The following is a 16,668-nucleotide window of genomic DNA, read 5'->3' as shown; positions in this document are numbered from 1 at the left end:
TTCAGAATTGCTAAAATATTTTTCAAAAGTATATGAATTAGACCATTCTTTACGAAAAGAGGATTATTCTGCAACTAATTAATTAGAATAAGTTTCATCCACTCCTAACTCTTGACTACGAGCACTCTAAAGTTTCCATAGAGAAGAAGACCAAATCCCGAAAGGAGCATTACGATAGGTCATCGTCTCTCACGGATCCTTTCTAATATCAAATTAACTGTCAAAACATCCTGTTCCAGCAATTTCACAATCAGCTCATTTTCCAGATCTTGCACCATGTGATTTTTTTTTCTTTGATGAAGAGTTTGCTCTTGGAGCGACGATTCTCAAGTTCCAAAAAAGTAAAGTTAAGAATGAATGGAAGAGGCAGCAAAAGTAGATTTGCAATCCGCAATTACATCTTTGTGTAAATAATTTTTAAAAATTCATATTTATACTGAATAATTACTTGGAAGGAAACATCAGATAAGTATTTTTTATAAGTGTTCATTTTACTGCAATGAATAAAATTCTGGAATTTTTAGAATATAATATTACGTTGACGGAACATTGATGACAAGTTTGACAATAACGGGAAACAAAAGTAAACCATTTTATTGCATTTCGTCATTATTATATTTATAGTTTCTCGTACATAAAGTATACAAGAAGAGGGTATCATAATATATACTAATGAGATTGTTGAACATGCGCATATTATATTTCACCATTATTAATTCATAGTTTCTCGTATATGAAATATATAAAAAGAAATTATTGTAATTTGTATCATTGTACTAGAATACCATTCTAATACATTTCATCATTATTATTTTTAGACGATCCCAAGATGAAATATACAAGAAGATTGTAATTAATACTGCATTAATACTTAGAAGTTTTGCTTCATTTCATCATTATTATCAATTCACTTCATCACATATAAATATTAAAGGTTATTATTGTAATCCACATTATTGAAACAGGAGTGCCATTTTATTACATTTCAACATTACTACCTTATTGTTGTGAACAATATAAAAAGATATTTTAATTAGAGCTTTTTAATAATTGCACCATTTAATCACAATTTATAATTACTACTTTCATGGTTTCTCATAAGCGAAGTATACAAAAAGTAAGTATTGTAATTTGTATCATAATAATATTGTACATCTTGCCTGCATTTCATCATTACTATTTTTATGCTTTCTAGTACAGGAAGTATACAAAAGAAAGATTGTAATAGTCGAAAAATTCGCTCTAGAGATTTTGATGATTTTTTTATGTTTTATAATTGTCTGAATTCCTTCTGTTTAAATTAGTTCATCATTTTAAAAAGCTAATTATAAAACAGCTTACTAATTATATATGTTATACATAATTTTACTAGCAAAATCAAGTCTAACATCAATTGTTGAAAGTACTTTGTTTATAACAGCAGATCTAACAATTTGAAATGGAATTTTATTTTACTCTTAAGACAAATTTAATGTAATTAACTTTTTCTTACTGATAAAAAAGTGCAATTCATAAAGTTTTTTAGATAAAAAAATGTTTAAACAATTCCTTTTTTTTTCTTCTTATTTATATATTGTATAATGAAGATTTACATTTTTACTCAATCATTTCTGCCTTTTTTTCAATAACTTTTGAATAATTTAATAATAAATTCATAAAATTATTTATATATTATATATTTTTTTAAAAAAGTTTTTGGTAAACGAATTTTATTTTCTGAAAAATTATATATTTAATTTATTAATTCTAATTAAAGCTTATTCTATTAAAGCTAATTCTAATTATAGTTTCTTTTTTTCTCTTTTAGTTACATTTAATAATTTGTATTGAAATAAATAAATCTTATGTTGACCAAAATTTCTAGATAGAAATATAAATCTAAAGGCATATTTAAGTTAAATGTGTAGAATAAATATTTACCACTAAGAATGTTAAAATCAAATTATAATTTTCATTATACTGATCATTTTAATTTGAGACTTTTTTAGGACAGTGTCTTCTTTTTACATTCTTGAAAGACCACATGAATAACAATATAATTTTCACGTTTTCTCGCAGTTACGAAACAAATGGAATTTTCAGAATTTTTAAAAACAGGAATCAATATAAAACAGATTTCTTCAAAACTGTTCAAAGTCTTGTTTTTTATAATCATTAGTTCATTCTAACGATATCCATTCGTGTCCTATTAAAATAGCTTAGAATTCTCTAAAATTATCATTTTGCAGATTTTACACATATTTTGCAGAAAAGTCGTCAAAATTATAAGTAAGTCCTCATTCTAAAATGTTTATAATAGTTTGAAAATTCGCAGGAAAATATGAAACAAAGGAGCCTTAACATATTTAAATGCTTCAATACAAACCAAAACTATATGAATTATACTCCTTTTAGGACACTTTTGGTTCAGCAACACATGATGTATTAAAGTAATGCTGAACATCCTTCCAAAATCAATTATTAAATTTCAGTCACTATAGAAATAACTAATTATAGATGTCTAACTATGTCAAAAAAGCAATGTGATATATTTTGAAGTCATTCAGAAATATTTTCCTTGCATTCATTACGAGATACTACTGGTAACGTAAAATATTAAATATTACAGTAAAATATTACATTTAGAAGCAGTTAGCAAAACCCATAATGTTGTGTGTTGGGTCTCTATTGCATAACTGCTTTTATTTAAAATTCGAATTCAAATAATAGCAACTCCTTAACTAAGATATGATCCCTTGTAATATTTTTTTTTGAAAAAAAGTAAGTTTTTTTTTTCTTTATGTACCTGAGAAATCTGGCATGAAAACTATCCAAAATAATCTTCTAAGCTGCTGCATTTGCATCAAAAGCAATATTAGGTATTCCTTCTTTTTCTACATACTTATCCTGCTTATTTCTCAATATTAAATACAGTATTACTGTCAGAAGAATTGAAAGGACACACGATGCTGTAACCACATAACTAAGAACCTCAGGGATTTTTTCAAGGAAGTAACCAATGACATAAGGAATTACCATTTCACCAAACGCTGAGCCACTCGCGAACAGTCCAAGAATTTTATTAGAAACGGTGATATATCGCTCAACCCAGGTTATGACTGATGCGAACAAAGAGGCTAAGCCAAACCCAAGCAAAACTGTGGCAAGCCATAGGGCCCATTCTCTCGATGCAGCTAAGAACTGCAGAACCACAGCTCCAGTAAAATATATAATAAGATCGAATACTATAACGGCTAAGCTACTGAATTTAATGGCAAAAAATATGGAGGAAAATCTCGAAATAGTAAGAGCTGCCCAGAATGAGGAAGTAACATATGAACCAATGACTGATGTCAAGTGTAGAGGACCTTTGACTGAGTGTGTGGCAATCATTTGTGCGTAACTTATTTGTGTACCTGTTACTACGAATAACAGTGAAAAAGCAAGCATTACAACTATAGTGACAAAGGCAACATTTTCTTGTTTTGTTTCGGCCGTTTCACTTTTGCTAATGCCGACATCTAATGGCGCGATGATGCACACAGTAAGAAAAGAAACGGCAACTAGAAGCGAGTATCCTCCCATAATTAGGTAAGCATACGTTAGAGATGGAATTTCAGAACTATGGAAATTGTTATAATTGTTGAAATTTGTGCTGGTATTGTTGAAATTACTGCTGAATTCCACTGATGTTTCGTTCAGAAATGATGATGTGCCATTGATAAGTGATTCATGATGGTAATCTCCGAGGAAAGGTGCCACTATAAGGGGTGCTAAAAGACTTCCGAAGCTGTACGTGAAGTGGAGAGCTTGGTAAAAAGGTCCGCTTTCTTTACCCCATAGATTGAGACAGCAAACATTTAAACCTAAGAATAAAAAAGGCCTTCTATTACTACAAGTAACTTTGATACTTCAATTTTCCAAACACAATTTTATATATATATATATATATATATATATATATATATATATATATATATATATATATATATATATATATATATATATATATATATAAGAGAGAGAAGGCACTTTCGAATTTTAAATTTCACTTTCTTGTTTCTATTGCTGAATTGAAAAGAAAGAAAATAAAAAAGTGAATAAACTGAAACTGCCATTATAACTGCAATTTTGCAATGTAAATTTGCATAAATCCTTGGCTTGCAGCAGCTGTTCTAGGCATAAAAAAGATAAAGCTGATAAAATGTTATTCTTATCAGCGATGGCTTCGCCTTTTGCTTGTTAAGTTGTTTTATGAAAACTAAGGAAATGCTACAGCTGCACTTCAAGAGTTTCATTGACTTCAGAATTTACACAAAGACCAGCAGAACATACTCGAAAATTTTGCTGTACCCCAAATGAAACAGCGCCATTGTCCTGATTCAATTACCTTTCTGCAAGTTGAAGCGCCTCTACTCATTGGACAGTTTCTCCGGCAACATTTTACTAATGATAAAGTAATTAGTCATGGTTTGCCGGCAACCTAACCATCTCGTTTCTATACATCTTAATCCCTGCGATTTTCCGCTTCGGCGATATTTAAAAAATCTTGTTTATCGAGGATGTCTGGTGAACTTGGCAGATTTAAAGGACAGTATCACTCTGCATGTGAGGAACATCTTAAGCGACCAATTAGAATCCGCAGTTTAACAAGCTGGTAAGCATCGATAAAGTCCTGGTGATTGAACGTTTGATACATTCGAAAAAAATGTGTTATTTATGTGTCTTTTGAGTCTTTTCCATCTATTTTTGTTAGAGAGCGCCATCTATCGGTGTTTCTGGAACTAAATTTCCTTTCGCGCAACCGTCTTCCCATGTCTTGAATAGTAGGTTCAGAAATTATGGAGCCTGTACACTGAGTAGTTCGCTGTATATATATATATATATATATATATATATATATATATATATAAACACGGCAGAGTGTAAACACTTTGGCTTCTATAATTGTTGAGAATTAAAACTAAAAAAAACGAAATAACTATTAGCTATAAGGAAAATGTGTCAGAGAGTAAATTGTTTTTCACTCATTTTTCTATAAGCACACAAAATTTCATTTTTCAATCTCTAAGATTTGTTGATAATAAAAGTTAAATATATTATCATAGACCATTCTTCTATACCATATACTGGTTACAAAGTGAATCTTTCGAAATCTTTTTTTTGACGGGGGGAGAATAATATTGATATCCCAAGAAGTTATTAAAAGGGCTGAACCAAAATGTACCTAATAATGACTCATTTATTAACTTTCATTAGCTCGGAACATGGTCAAATAAAGCATTAACTGAAATACTGAAGCAAACTTTTTCGAAACCATTACAAAATTGTTGGCAATTCAGATATTCTGGGGAGAAATACAACAGGTACGTATAAGTCAATACACCTAACAAGTAATGATGTAAGAATGCTTTATCTGATATAATTATTGTTAATGGTGAAAATTGGCCACTTTTCAATTTCACGTTAACTTAGAGAGGACAATAGTTTGCTATTCCTCCTCTTAACGTTGGCGCAATTTGCTTCAAATTATAAAAAATAGCACGTCTAATTAATTATATTCTCATTATTTGTAGAAAATATCATTTCCAACAATATAAATACAGAATTCGCAGTTTGTACGCACTCTTCAGCAAATCCCACCTCACCTGTATCCAAAGCACCCGTGGAAAGTCCACTCAAAACCAACCATCCTGCAAGCATTTCTACTGTTTCAGACCAAGGAATAGCAAATACGCTGAGAGCTATGAGAAAGTTCAAGACAGTCATCAGAAACTGTTTCTTCTCTGTAAGATCGAATAAGGCTCCACCTAAAAGAGAAAAAGTGATGATTTTATAATGAATTTAAATGTGCAGAACTGTCACAAATTCCTCCAATAGAGCTGTTGCACTGTTTGGAGGAATTTGCAATTGAAATGGATGAATGGAATAAAACCATATTCCATAAGCATATTATGGTGAGCATGAGGAAACGAGTTGCACGAAGAAAGATTTTACTAATTCTATAGAAACCCCCCGGGGGGGCACCTCGAAATGAGGATGAGATGCTTCTGGCATGGTAATTGGATCTCGCCACCCCGGAGGGTACACTAATAGATGGGGGATCTGACTCCTCCCATCGATGACGGGACGTACTTCCTTCGGCTAGGGTTGTACCGTGGCCGGTGACGGCCCTTAGGACTCAACCACAGTTCCAGCCAATGTTGCTGTTACGGCGGTTCGGTCATTCAGTTTTTATGGTTTAAATCCGTGTGCCTTGTTGGCGGGTCGGAGAATTAGATGGTTGACTTTCCTAATTCTATAAAAGTCGCTGAAGTAATTTCTTTGTCACTGAGGAAGATCAATACAATGAAAATATAATCCAGAACCCCCCCTCCCAGTACTGATTGATAAAAGATTATTTTGTGTGAGTTACATAATGTAAACCAGACATTCAATTTATTCAAGTGAAGTCTTTATCACTCGAACATTAATAAACTTTTAACTTATGTAATTTTCCGTAGGCTCATTATGGCTCGTTGTATTTGTAATTGCGTCTGCATCTCTCTTACTGGTTTTTATTAATACTAAATTTTTTGCAGAATTCTTTTTCCCATGTCTTCTACAGTTTGTATAAAAAATTTAGTTTCGTTTCTTTCAGTACTTCAAACTACAGATCCGATCAAGGAATCATGTTTTACGGTCGCTATGTAATTTATTCATAATGACAAGGATTGCACATATTAAATTGAACAGAATATTTTGTGCCATAAAAACATTTATCTAAACTAAACTCAGTGGTTCGACAGTCCATGTGGGCCGGAGCCTTCAGTGCCCTGCTTTCTTGACCGAGGATCCTGGGGTGCAAGGCGTATGTCCTGGGTAGGTGGTCAGCCTAATGCGGAACCCCTAGTATTTAGTTCCCAAGCATGCTTGGTCCTCATTTTATCAACCCACTGAAGCGATGAAAGTTCGAGTGGATTTTTCCCAGCCGGAGGATCGAACCTCGTACCTGTGCGTTTAAAACATTTATCAGTTCGTTTTAAGCTACTCCATAAACTTACCACAATACAAAGTTACATTTCTAACATGTTTTTTTGTACAACTTCCTAATTTTTTTAAATAAAGAACTGAATAATCAATTATATGTTGTGCATGTATACAAACTATATTGCATTGAAATAGTATTTTTTCCCGCTCTTCAGAGTGATCCAAATTTTCCAACTGAAAGAAAAAACTACACTACTGATATAAAAATCATGTGCAAAAATTATTACACATCGTTTTTTACATTTTTGAGCTATATTATTTATATTTTTTCTGATTGCCATATAATCCCGTTGTCTTATTTTGTCTAAAATTTTATATCCCTGGATAAATTTGGCCATAAAACTATATTCCAAATTTATTCCATTTGCATCGTTCCGTTTTTAATGTTAATATATACAAAAGTATAAACGCAAACCTTCATTTAACAGTTCTCGATCAAAAGTTGTTAGAAACTTGCAACTTTTGTCCACAATGCCAAATATGTTTCAATTTCTTCGTTATTTTAACTTACTCTGAACAAAAATTCAGGTTAGGTAAGAGGTATCTCCGAAATGTTTTCGCCTACTCCTAAATAAAATTTTTCTTCACTCCTTCTGCAGAAAATTGAAGATCTTGGGGAAGGCTGCGAAAGACTTGAATGGTATTGAAGAATAATGGGTCAAGGTTCTTATCTTCTTCTTTCTACCCAATCGCTATTTTAACTGATGCTCATTAAAATCCAGCATAAGAGATATCTCTGGAATTTTCTCGCTTACTCCCCAATAAAATCATTTCTCACTCCTTCTGCATAAAATTGTAGACCTTGGGGAAGGCTGCGAAAGACTTACATTGTACTGGCGAAAATTAGCTGTGAAATGTAGATATATGGCGTGAAATTAGCATTTTTTATGAATCTATCGTGCAACTATGTATTTTGGATGCCTCTTTTCCGAGGAATTGAATTAGGATTTCACAATTTTTTGTCATTACACACCAAATTGCATTGATCTAAATTCCTGCTTTTCTGAGTTATTGCTTTTGTACGCATAAGGAAATACAGGCCAATAGACGGTCAACTCTTTGACAAATTTAATTCAAAATTTGATAAGAAACTATATTTTAGATATAAATCAGTTTACCGAATTTTATCAGTCTAACTCTTTGTACCGAATTTTATCAATCTGTCTTTTGTAGTTATCCTGTTCTGCAGTACTGGAAACAGCTGGACATACAGACTTCCTCTAAATGCATCGGTCCTAAATTTGATGAAAATTTGGTGTAAAGACCCTATACCTAAAATAGACCTAATTTCAAAAATGGCTTTTCCGACTCAGGAAGGTTTGAAACGTGGAAATTCGGCGAAAACTCAAGTTCAAACCTTTGACAATAGCTGTATTTCCTCTTCCGAGATTCAAACATCAGAAAATAAAAAGGAATACAGGTTTGTTCTTAAAAGATTTTAAAAGTTATCTTTTTTTTTATGTATGTCGTTAAATTTCTAATTTTTTACTCTCTCATATACCAAGTATACAAAACCATGGTATATGTCAAAAACTTAAATTCGAAATTTTGAAGAATTTTCATATTTTAGACCTCCCTGTGTCCCGAAAACACATTTTTCTAATTATGTCTGCGTTTCTGAAAAACAAGATAACTCAGAAATATTTTTATCTAGTCGGGTGAAATCTAGAGTTTGGACTTTGAACCACATTTTTTTGACTTCCATCAAATTTTAACCAAATTCATTCAGAGGAAGTCTGTCTGACTGTATGAGCGTTAGTGTTCCCGATAGTGAACACTAGTGACGCTAGTGATAGTGAACACTATTCTATGAAGCATATAAAACTTCTGTCCGAAAATCTGAAAATAAGAATTTGAGCACCCGTGGCATTCATAATCTTTTCCAAGGTCCCCACTTTTTTGGGGGTGAAAGATAATAACATTTTATTGAAGAAAAAAAAGATTTTTAATCAATTTTGTCTCACCAAGCAGAGAACCAGCTAAATATCCCGCTGATCGGCAAGTAAATATGATTGCTATATGCTCAGTGTCAGTATGGACGAGTTCTTGAAAGTCCAGCAGGCAGGGTCCGACCACTGCTATTGAAATACCCTGAAAATAAAGAAGCAGAATAGTATTAGAAATAATTCGTTGGTAACTGAGAAAATATCTTTTCGAAAAAAAGGATTCGACAGAATAACTTATTCTAAAACATTTTAATTGATATTGACTAATAGTAACAGAGGTAATACTCACTGAAGATATGCAACTGGCATACAGATTACATGTTTTGATGATCCTAAGCGCCTTTGATGATAACCTCGTCATTCTCAGACAAGAAGTCTAAGGCTTGTTCCAAATTTTTGCTAGGAAAAAACAATAAGTTTATGAATATAACAAGTAAATAAAGATTCGCATTTCTTATGAAGAATACAATAGTTACCTTGCATGATGTTATAATGAACAGAAATTCTGAATTTCAGATTGGAATTGGACAATTAGAGATCCAGATGAGGTTTAAAGGAATTTCGAGAAACTCAAAAAAAGATACAAATAAATATTCATAAATAATAATACAGTTAACAATTTCAAAATATCGAGGAAGCTTTTGAGATATTTATAAAGAAACAGTGGGAGTTGTCTCCACAAAGCTTTCTCGCATACCCCAGAATAAACTTGTTGTACCAGAGAAGGCCTTACAAGGCATCGGCGTACGATAGTTAAGAAATATTAAATTCTGGCATGAATTTAGCATTTTTGCTGAATCTGTCGTGTCAGCCTTGGCGAGTTATTTGGCGATTAATCTCTGATATGCGGCTAATGGTATGCGGAAATCGAATTTGCACTTTAGCCACATTTTTCTCAACCGATTAGAACAAAAATGTGTCTTTTATCAGGACATCATCATCATAAACAAGGACGTTATTTATTAATCCAAGTCTTTAACTTATGTTGATCAGGTAAAAAAATCTAAACATAAGAATGGTCCTGATTACTTGTTTGCACAAAAGCATTTTATTTTTGGGCGATAGCTTGCAATATCTATCCATTACCCTTTCACTTCCAATGTGGCAGTTTGAGGCGCTTTCAAAAGTTCGACTTAACTTCTGAAGAGGATCGGTTTAGGGCACCTACTTTCTTTCGAGAGGAGATAGGTATGAAAAACAACCAATGTGTTAAACACCTAGGATATCGATATTATTTCTGTTGGTTGCGGCTTTATTCACAACTCCCAAGTGCTTTAAAGTGATAAGGCACAAGAAGGCATTCACTAAATAGTTTGCTTGCGTATTTTTTTAACTGCTTTCAAAGAGTTTGGTTTCTATTTTTTATGTTTTTTACTCAAAATAGAAAAGATTTTATGATTTTTTGCTAAAAGAAATGAGGGGAAGCCCTTGAAGTTCCTCACATGAAATTGAAGCTGCATCTTACCACTTTCCATGGATCAGTCGTATACGCTTTTCTAGGCTAAGATCTGGCTAGATGGCTAGGCCAAAAGATGCATACCCTTTTCCGTTGCTCAGATGAAGCTTCTCCTCCTCATATCTTTGACTGTATTGGCGCCTCTGTGAGGCAGCTGGTGAATGAGGGGAAGTCAGTTTACAATCTTATCATGCGATTCTACCTCTTGGATGGTTTGAATTGACGTTCAATCCAAAGGGGATAAGCAACAACAACAATAGAAATGTTTCCCAGTGGAGTGTTCTTTTAACGATAAATGATACAGAAAAGCTGAAACTGGTTTAAAGAGGCTGAAAGGAAATGCAAGCTTGATGTTGAAAAATTGCAAGGCTCAATATAGAGCGATAACAGATTTATTACTTTGAAAGTCAGGGAGCAGATAACCCTCTGCTTAGAAAATTGCATTGCGACAATCATGGTGTGCAGCTACAAGAGTCGAAAAAGTTCGGTTGTTAAAGGAACTGCCACGTGAAAGGTGCTTAGATGTTAAAAAGTTAAAGGGTAAACCACAAATAAGTTTTTGTTGAAAATTTTACTTGATATGTGATGCGTATTTTCAAGCTTTGGAAACTTCTGTCCACAAATGTGGGCATTACCATCAACGAAGATAAAACCAAATTTACGGAAATCCTGCCCTCAACTATAAATCACAGTGTTCCTCTGTATATTAACGGTCATATCTTCGAAAAAGTCTATCATTTCAAATACCTTGGCACAATGATTAATGACAATAATAATCAAACTTAATCAATCGAAAAACTAAACTAAGAGTTTATAAGACTCTTATTATGCCTGTTCTGCTCTATGAAAGTGAAACTTGAACTCTTAATTTGGACACTCACCGATCTCTGAACATGATCGAAAGGAAGATCCTTAGAATCATCTTTGGCCCAATACTAGACAGAAGTTGTTGGCGAACTAGATTCAAATTTGAATTATACAAACTCTATAGGCAGCCACAGATAACACTGGTTATCCGGAGCAATAGGTAGCTCGGCCAAATCTTGAGAAGCTCTCAACATAACGACTTTTAAAAATCCTATGTACCAGAGGAAGGCCTCCAACTAGATGGCTGGATGATGTGGAAAGAGACCTGAGTGTTTTGAGCATAAAAAATCTGGAAGGGAGTTGCTGGGGATGGAGAGCACTGGAAAGTGAGCGTGGTTGAAGCAGCCAAGGTCTGCAAGGGGCTGTTGTGCTCATGAAGCAGAAGTGATGCGTATGCCTGATATATGAGTTTGCTGTCCACTTTTATACTATCATATTTAACCTTAGTTGCTAATTCTACGGGACCTTCGAACAAAATTAAATTGATGTTAATATTCGCAGCAATTCTACAAATCTATAATCATTCTTTCATTCTTAAAAATGTTTGCAATGCTATAAGAATAAATTTCTCTTTTCTGCATTGTACCAAAACAGATGTATCATCAACTAAGAATCAAGTAACAGCTTACAAAAGTTTATAGTCCTTGTATATTGCATTTCGCACTGTATTTTCTGTATTACACTGACCCGATTTAGAAAGCAAACATTTATGTATCATGTTGTCCCAAAAAAATCAAAAAATTAAATGAATTAAATTTTGTATAATGTCCTTCCATTTAAACTGAACATCTTTATCAAAATGTGGTGCAAGTTCTTCAATAAGTAATCTCGTTTTCCCTAAACAACAACCAAAAAATATTTCGTTTTCGCCGTGCTATGAAATTTAACATGAGATTTCTTACATGCATTGATGTCATTCACTTTAAATAAAAAATATTAGGAATATTCTGGTCATTTATATTATTCTAGTCATTGACCAGCTATTATGACTAATTCAATCATTATGAATATTCTAATCATCAACAAAAATATTTAGAATAATAACATATTTTTATTCGCCACTGAAAATATTAAACCATTTATTTAAGAGCGCATTTTTCTACCTATGGTAAAAACTATTTTTAAAAATAAAGATTAAAAAAGATAATATGGAAATCAAATATAAATAAAGCTGCAATGAAAATTTGTATCCATGTATAATTAAAAGAAAGGACAATAATGACAAAACGACAGCTAAAAAGAAAATTTGAAATATCTTTTTTAAAAATTTTAAAATGCTAATAAAGATTGTTTCATTCCATTAATTAAACTATTTTTAAAATTAAAAGTAAATTATTCTGAATAACGGATTTTAAGCAACATTTGTATATGGAAATATATAAAAAAGTCAATTAAATTCCCCTTCAAAATATGGATACAATATTAATAAAAAAGAATTTTTCTGTTTAAAAAGACGTTCTGATGTTTTAATTGCCCACTGAATCATGGGATTCAATAAAAATATATACAAATAAATTCAATGAATGTTTTATTATACATGATGTCGCTTTAACTGTATCCAATGAATAATTCTGTCATAGGAAAGCATACATCAACAAGAACTCAAAGACATCATACATCAACAAGAACTGACTTAAAGAATTTTATTTCATTTTATATTAATCAATATATATATTACTAAAAAATTACAAATGAATGTTGCCTTAAACTATCATTTTCTTTCTCATTTTTCTGACTCTGATAATCTCAAAAAATCACATACCAAATTTTATTTAGTCAAGTCATTACTTTTTAAATCATCTCGTTTAAATGCATGAGAAAATACAAGCCGAGTAACGGCGACAAATTTAACTGAACATTATAACAAACGTCGACAAATTTGATTCAAAATTTAATAAGAATCTCCACTTCAGATTTTAAAACTGTGAACCAAATTTTGTTAACCTTAACTGTTATTTCCTCAAATGTCGCCTTTGCATGTTTGCAAAAGAGCAGACCGAGAAACGATCAACTGTTTGACAGATTTGGACCAAAATTTCATGTCATAAAAATCTAGATTTTAGATGACAAGCCTATGTGCCAAATTTTATCTATCAAGCTCTTTACGTTTCGTAGTTACCGCTTTCCCATGCACTCAGATAACTTTCTTTAAATGGATTTTAATCGAAATTTTACAGAAATCTACAAAGTTTGGTATAAAGACCATATATCAAAATTCATTAGTTTAGCTCAAAGCGTTTGTAACCCATTGTGTTTTCAGACAGACAGGCAGATAATTCAAAAATGTGCTTAACGAACTCGGGATGTCTGAAAGTTGAAAATTCTTCAAAATCTCGAGTTCGATTTTTTTGAAGACTACAATACTTTCTCTTCGTATATAATAAAGTTAGAAGTACACCTTCAAAAAGGAATAATACTAATGCATATATTTTATAACATTTAAATAAAATGATATTACTCACATCTAATAACAGAAGATTCTTACTGGTATCGAAGAAGATTTTTGTTATTAAAGATTGCTGACGATGAAAGAAAGAATTTTTTGTTAAATGTCTATGACCGTTCTTCGCCAAAAGACATAAGGCTTACACATTAATCCATTTAGCTTCGAGATTTTATCTTTTATCTGAAAAAAGTGGTTTTTCGAAAGGGATTTCTTTAGCGTGAATGTAGACAACCAGATGAATTAAGAGCTTTAAATCTCTTTATACATATGGAAAGATAAAGGGAATTTGCAAAGTAGGATAAAATGAGTTTCCTTTGCTACAGAGTGGTGTTAAACTTACTGATTCAAGAGATTAGGCACTTTTGCAAATTTTTAATTCATCCATTCATTAAATAAAATTCTTAAGTTTCAGATATACAGAAAAATGAAAGTCACTCTGTACTTTATCACGTTCATTTGTTATTTTCACTTTTATAATAGTTTGAGAAGTTGTAAATTTTTATGGGTACATGTGGCTTTTTAGTATTTATGTTATCGGTTAAACCAACGAAATTGATATCTCCAAAATTTTCTTGGATACTCCCGAATAAGAGTTAAAGAGATAAGAGATTTAATCACATTACAGCTAAAGATCTTAAACATCGGTTTTAAATTTTAACCCGAAATTGTTTTCTAGCTAGTATACTTCCTATAAATTATGAGAAGCATAATTCATTTTAAATTTATAAAATTATGTTGTTCAGGAGATACTAATATGAAATTTATTATTCTTCCATTTTATTATTATGTTCCATAGATTTTTTTTTAATCACATTACAGCTAAAGATCTTAAACATCGGTTTTAAATTTTAACCCGAAATTGTTTTCTAGCTAGTATACTTCCTATAAATTATGAGAAGCATAATTCATTTTAAATTTATAAAATTATGTTGTTCAGGAGATACTAATATGAAATTTATTATTCTTCCATTTTATTATTATGTTCCATAGATTTTTTTTTAATCACATTACAGCTAAGGATCTTAAACATCGCTTTTAAATTTTAACCCGAAATTGTTTTCTAGCTAGTATACTTCCTATAAATTATGAGAAGCATAATTCATTTTAAATTTATAAAATTATGTTGTTCAGGAGATACTAATATGAAATTTATTATTCTTCCATTTTTTTTACTTATGTTCCATAGATTTTTTTAATCACATTACTGCTAAGGATCTTAAGCATCGGTTTTAAATTTTAACCCGAAATTGTTTTCTAGCTAGTATACTTCCTATAAATTATGAGAAGCATAATTCATTTTAAATTTATAAAATTATGTTGTTTAGGAGATACTAATATGAAATTTATTATTCTTCCATTTTTTTTTACTTATGTTCCATAGATTTTTTTAATCACATTACTGCTAAGGATCTTAAGCATCGGTTTTAAATTTTAACCCGAAATTGTTTTCTAGCTAGTATACTTCCTATAAATTATGAGAAGCATAATTCATTTTAAATTTATAAAATTATGTTGTTTAGGAGATACTAATATGAAATTTATTATTCTTCCATTTTATTATTATGTTCCATAGATTTTTTTTTAATCGCATTACTGCTAAGGATCTTAAACATCGATTTTAAATTTTAGCCCGATATTGTTTTCAGACTAATTTACTTCTTATAAATTATGAGAAGTTATAAAATGTTATTTCTACAATAGGTTACATTTTTGCACTGACCATTTTTCACCAAATATTTTATCTTGTGATTTTCTTCCCTTTTTGAAAGAAGAGGAAGAAGGATTCTGCTTAATTTCTGAATAGTTTATACGATGAATAAGAAAATAAAGTTACGACAGTAATTTTTAATATATAAATCGAATCGTTACGTTTTTACACTTTAATTAATGTCACTCGACTCCTTAAGAATAGTTCATATAATTAATAAACAGTGGAGTTGCTAGCCAATTAAATTAACATTGTTTAGTTACCTATCACAATCTGATGCTTAAAGATATTATTATAGAGGGGAATCATGAATATTTGTTTATGCGTAAGAGATTTAAGGGGAAGTAAATATAACCAAAAGTTTTGACTAAAAGGACATTTTTGCATAACGCAATTCATACTTTAGAGTAAAGATAAGAAAATGTTTTAGAACCTGGTTATTATTATGTTTGAAGAGTTAAACTATTTGTGATCTCAATGTTCCACCATAATTCCATTAATCAAACATTTCCAAGAATTCATAATGTTCATAAATATGAAATGGCTCAGACAAGAAATTATTACTACTATCATGTGATTATAATTGAATAATAAACTAATATATTCTTAATTACAATAATACATAATTAATAGCAATTAATACATTCTCAATTAATTGTGTCTGATTAAAATATAAATTGATATGCTACTCAATTTGTATTTTAAATTATATTTTAACATTTCTTAATTTTTCGAATTAAAAAAAATCTTATTTTCTTAGAATTTATAAATAAGGATAAGAAGTGCGTTTAAAATCCTCCAAATAAAATTCAATTTTTTTAGTTAATATTGAATTCCAGAATGGATGCTTAACATCTGCAATCAATGCATTATCACAAGGCATAGCCAAAGTGCCTCAAGCCACTGTATTTTTAAACCTCTTGAGTAATTTTCAGAAGGAAAGGATTAGAGGTTACACAATAGCTAAAGAATGCACTATGGGGGGGGGGGGACATGCGCTGTTACATTTTCAGTGTTAATGTGACTTCAAGTAATTTGGCATCACAGCTAAAATGAAAAATATTTTATTTTTGAAAATAAAACAGATGAAAAACACTAACTAAAAATATTCAAAAGATTCTGGAACTGCTAAAATATTTTTCAAAAGTATATGAATTACATCATTTTGTAAAAAAAGGATGAAATTAATTCTGCAACTAACTGGTCTGAGTAAGTTTCATTGTCTTAAGATGTCTTT

The 16,668-nt window shown here is 31.0% G+C and overlaps 1 protein-coding gene across 1 annotated transcript; it reads right to left on the bottom strand.

Annotated features, from left to right (window-relative positions):
- Nucleotides 1-1,915: 1,915 nt before the first annotated feature.
- LOC129989013 (sodium-dependent glucose transporter 1A-like) lies at nucleotides 1,916-13,833 on the bottom strand. The gene is made up of 5 exons (XM_056097320.1): nucleotides 13,740-13,833; nucleotides 9,244-9,353; nucleotides 8,973-9,099; nucleotides 5,628-5,789; nucleotides 1,916-3,845 (listed from the first exon to the last, which is right to left on the bottom strand). Exons 2-5 carry the CDS (start codon nucleotides 9,313-9,315, stop codon nucleotides 2,824-2,826), a joined length of 1,383 nt encoding a protein of 460 aa, XP_055953295.1. The 5' UTR covers nucleotides 9,316-9,353; nucleotides 13,740-13,833; the 3' UTR covers nucleotides 1,916-2,823.
- Nucleotides 13,834-16,668: the final 2,835 nt, after the last annotated feature.

Source organism: Argiope bruennichi, chromosome 10, assembly GCF_947563725.1.
Source record: "Argiope bruennichi chromosome 10, qqArgBrue1.1, whole genome shotgun sequence".
NCBI lineage: Eukaryota > Metazoa > Arthropoda > Arachnida > Araneae > Araneidae > Argiope > Argiope bruennichi.
This window is presented reverse-complemented; position numbering and strand designations above follow the sequence as displayed.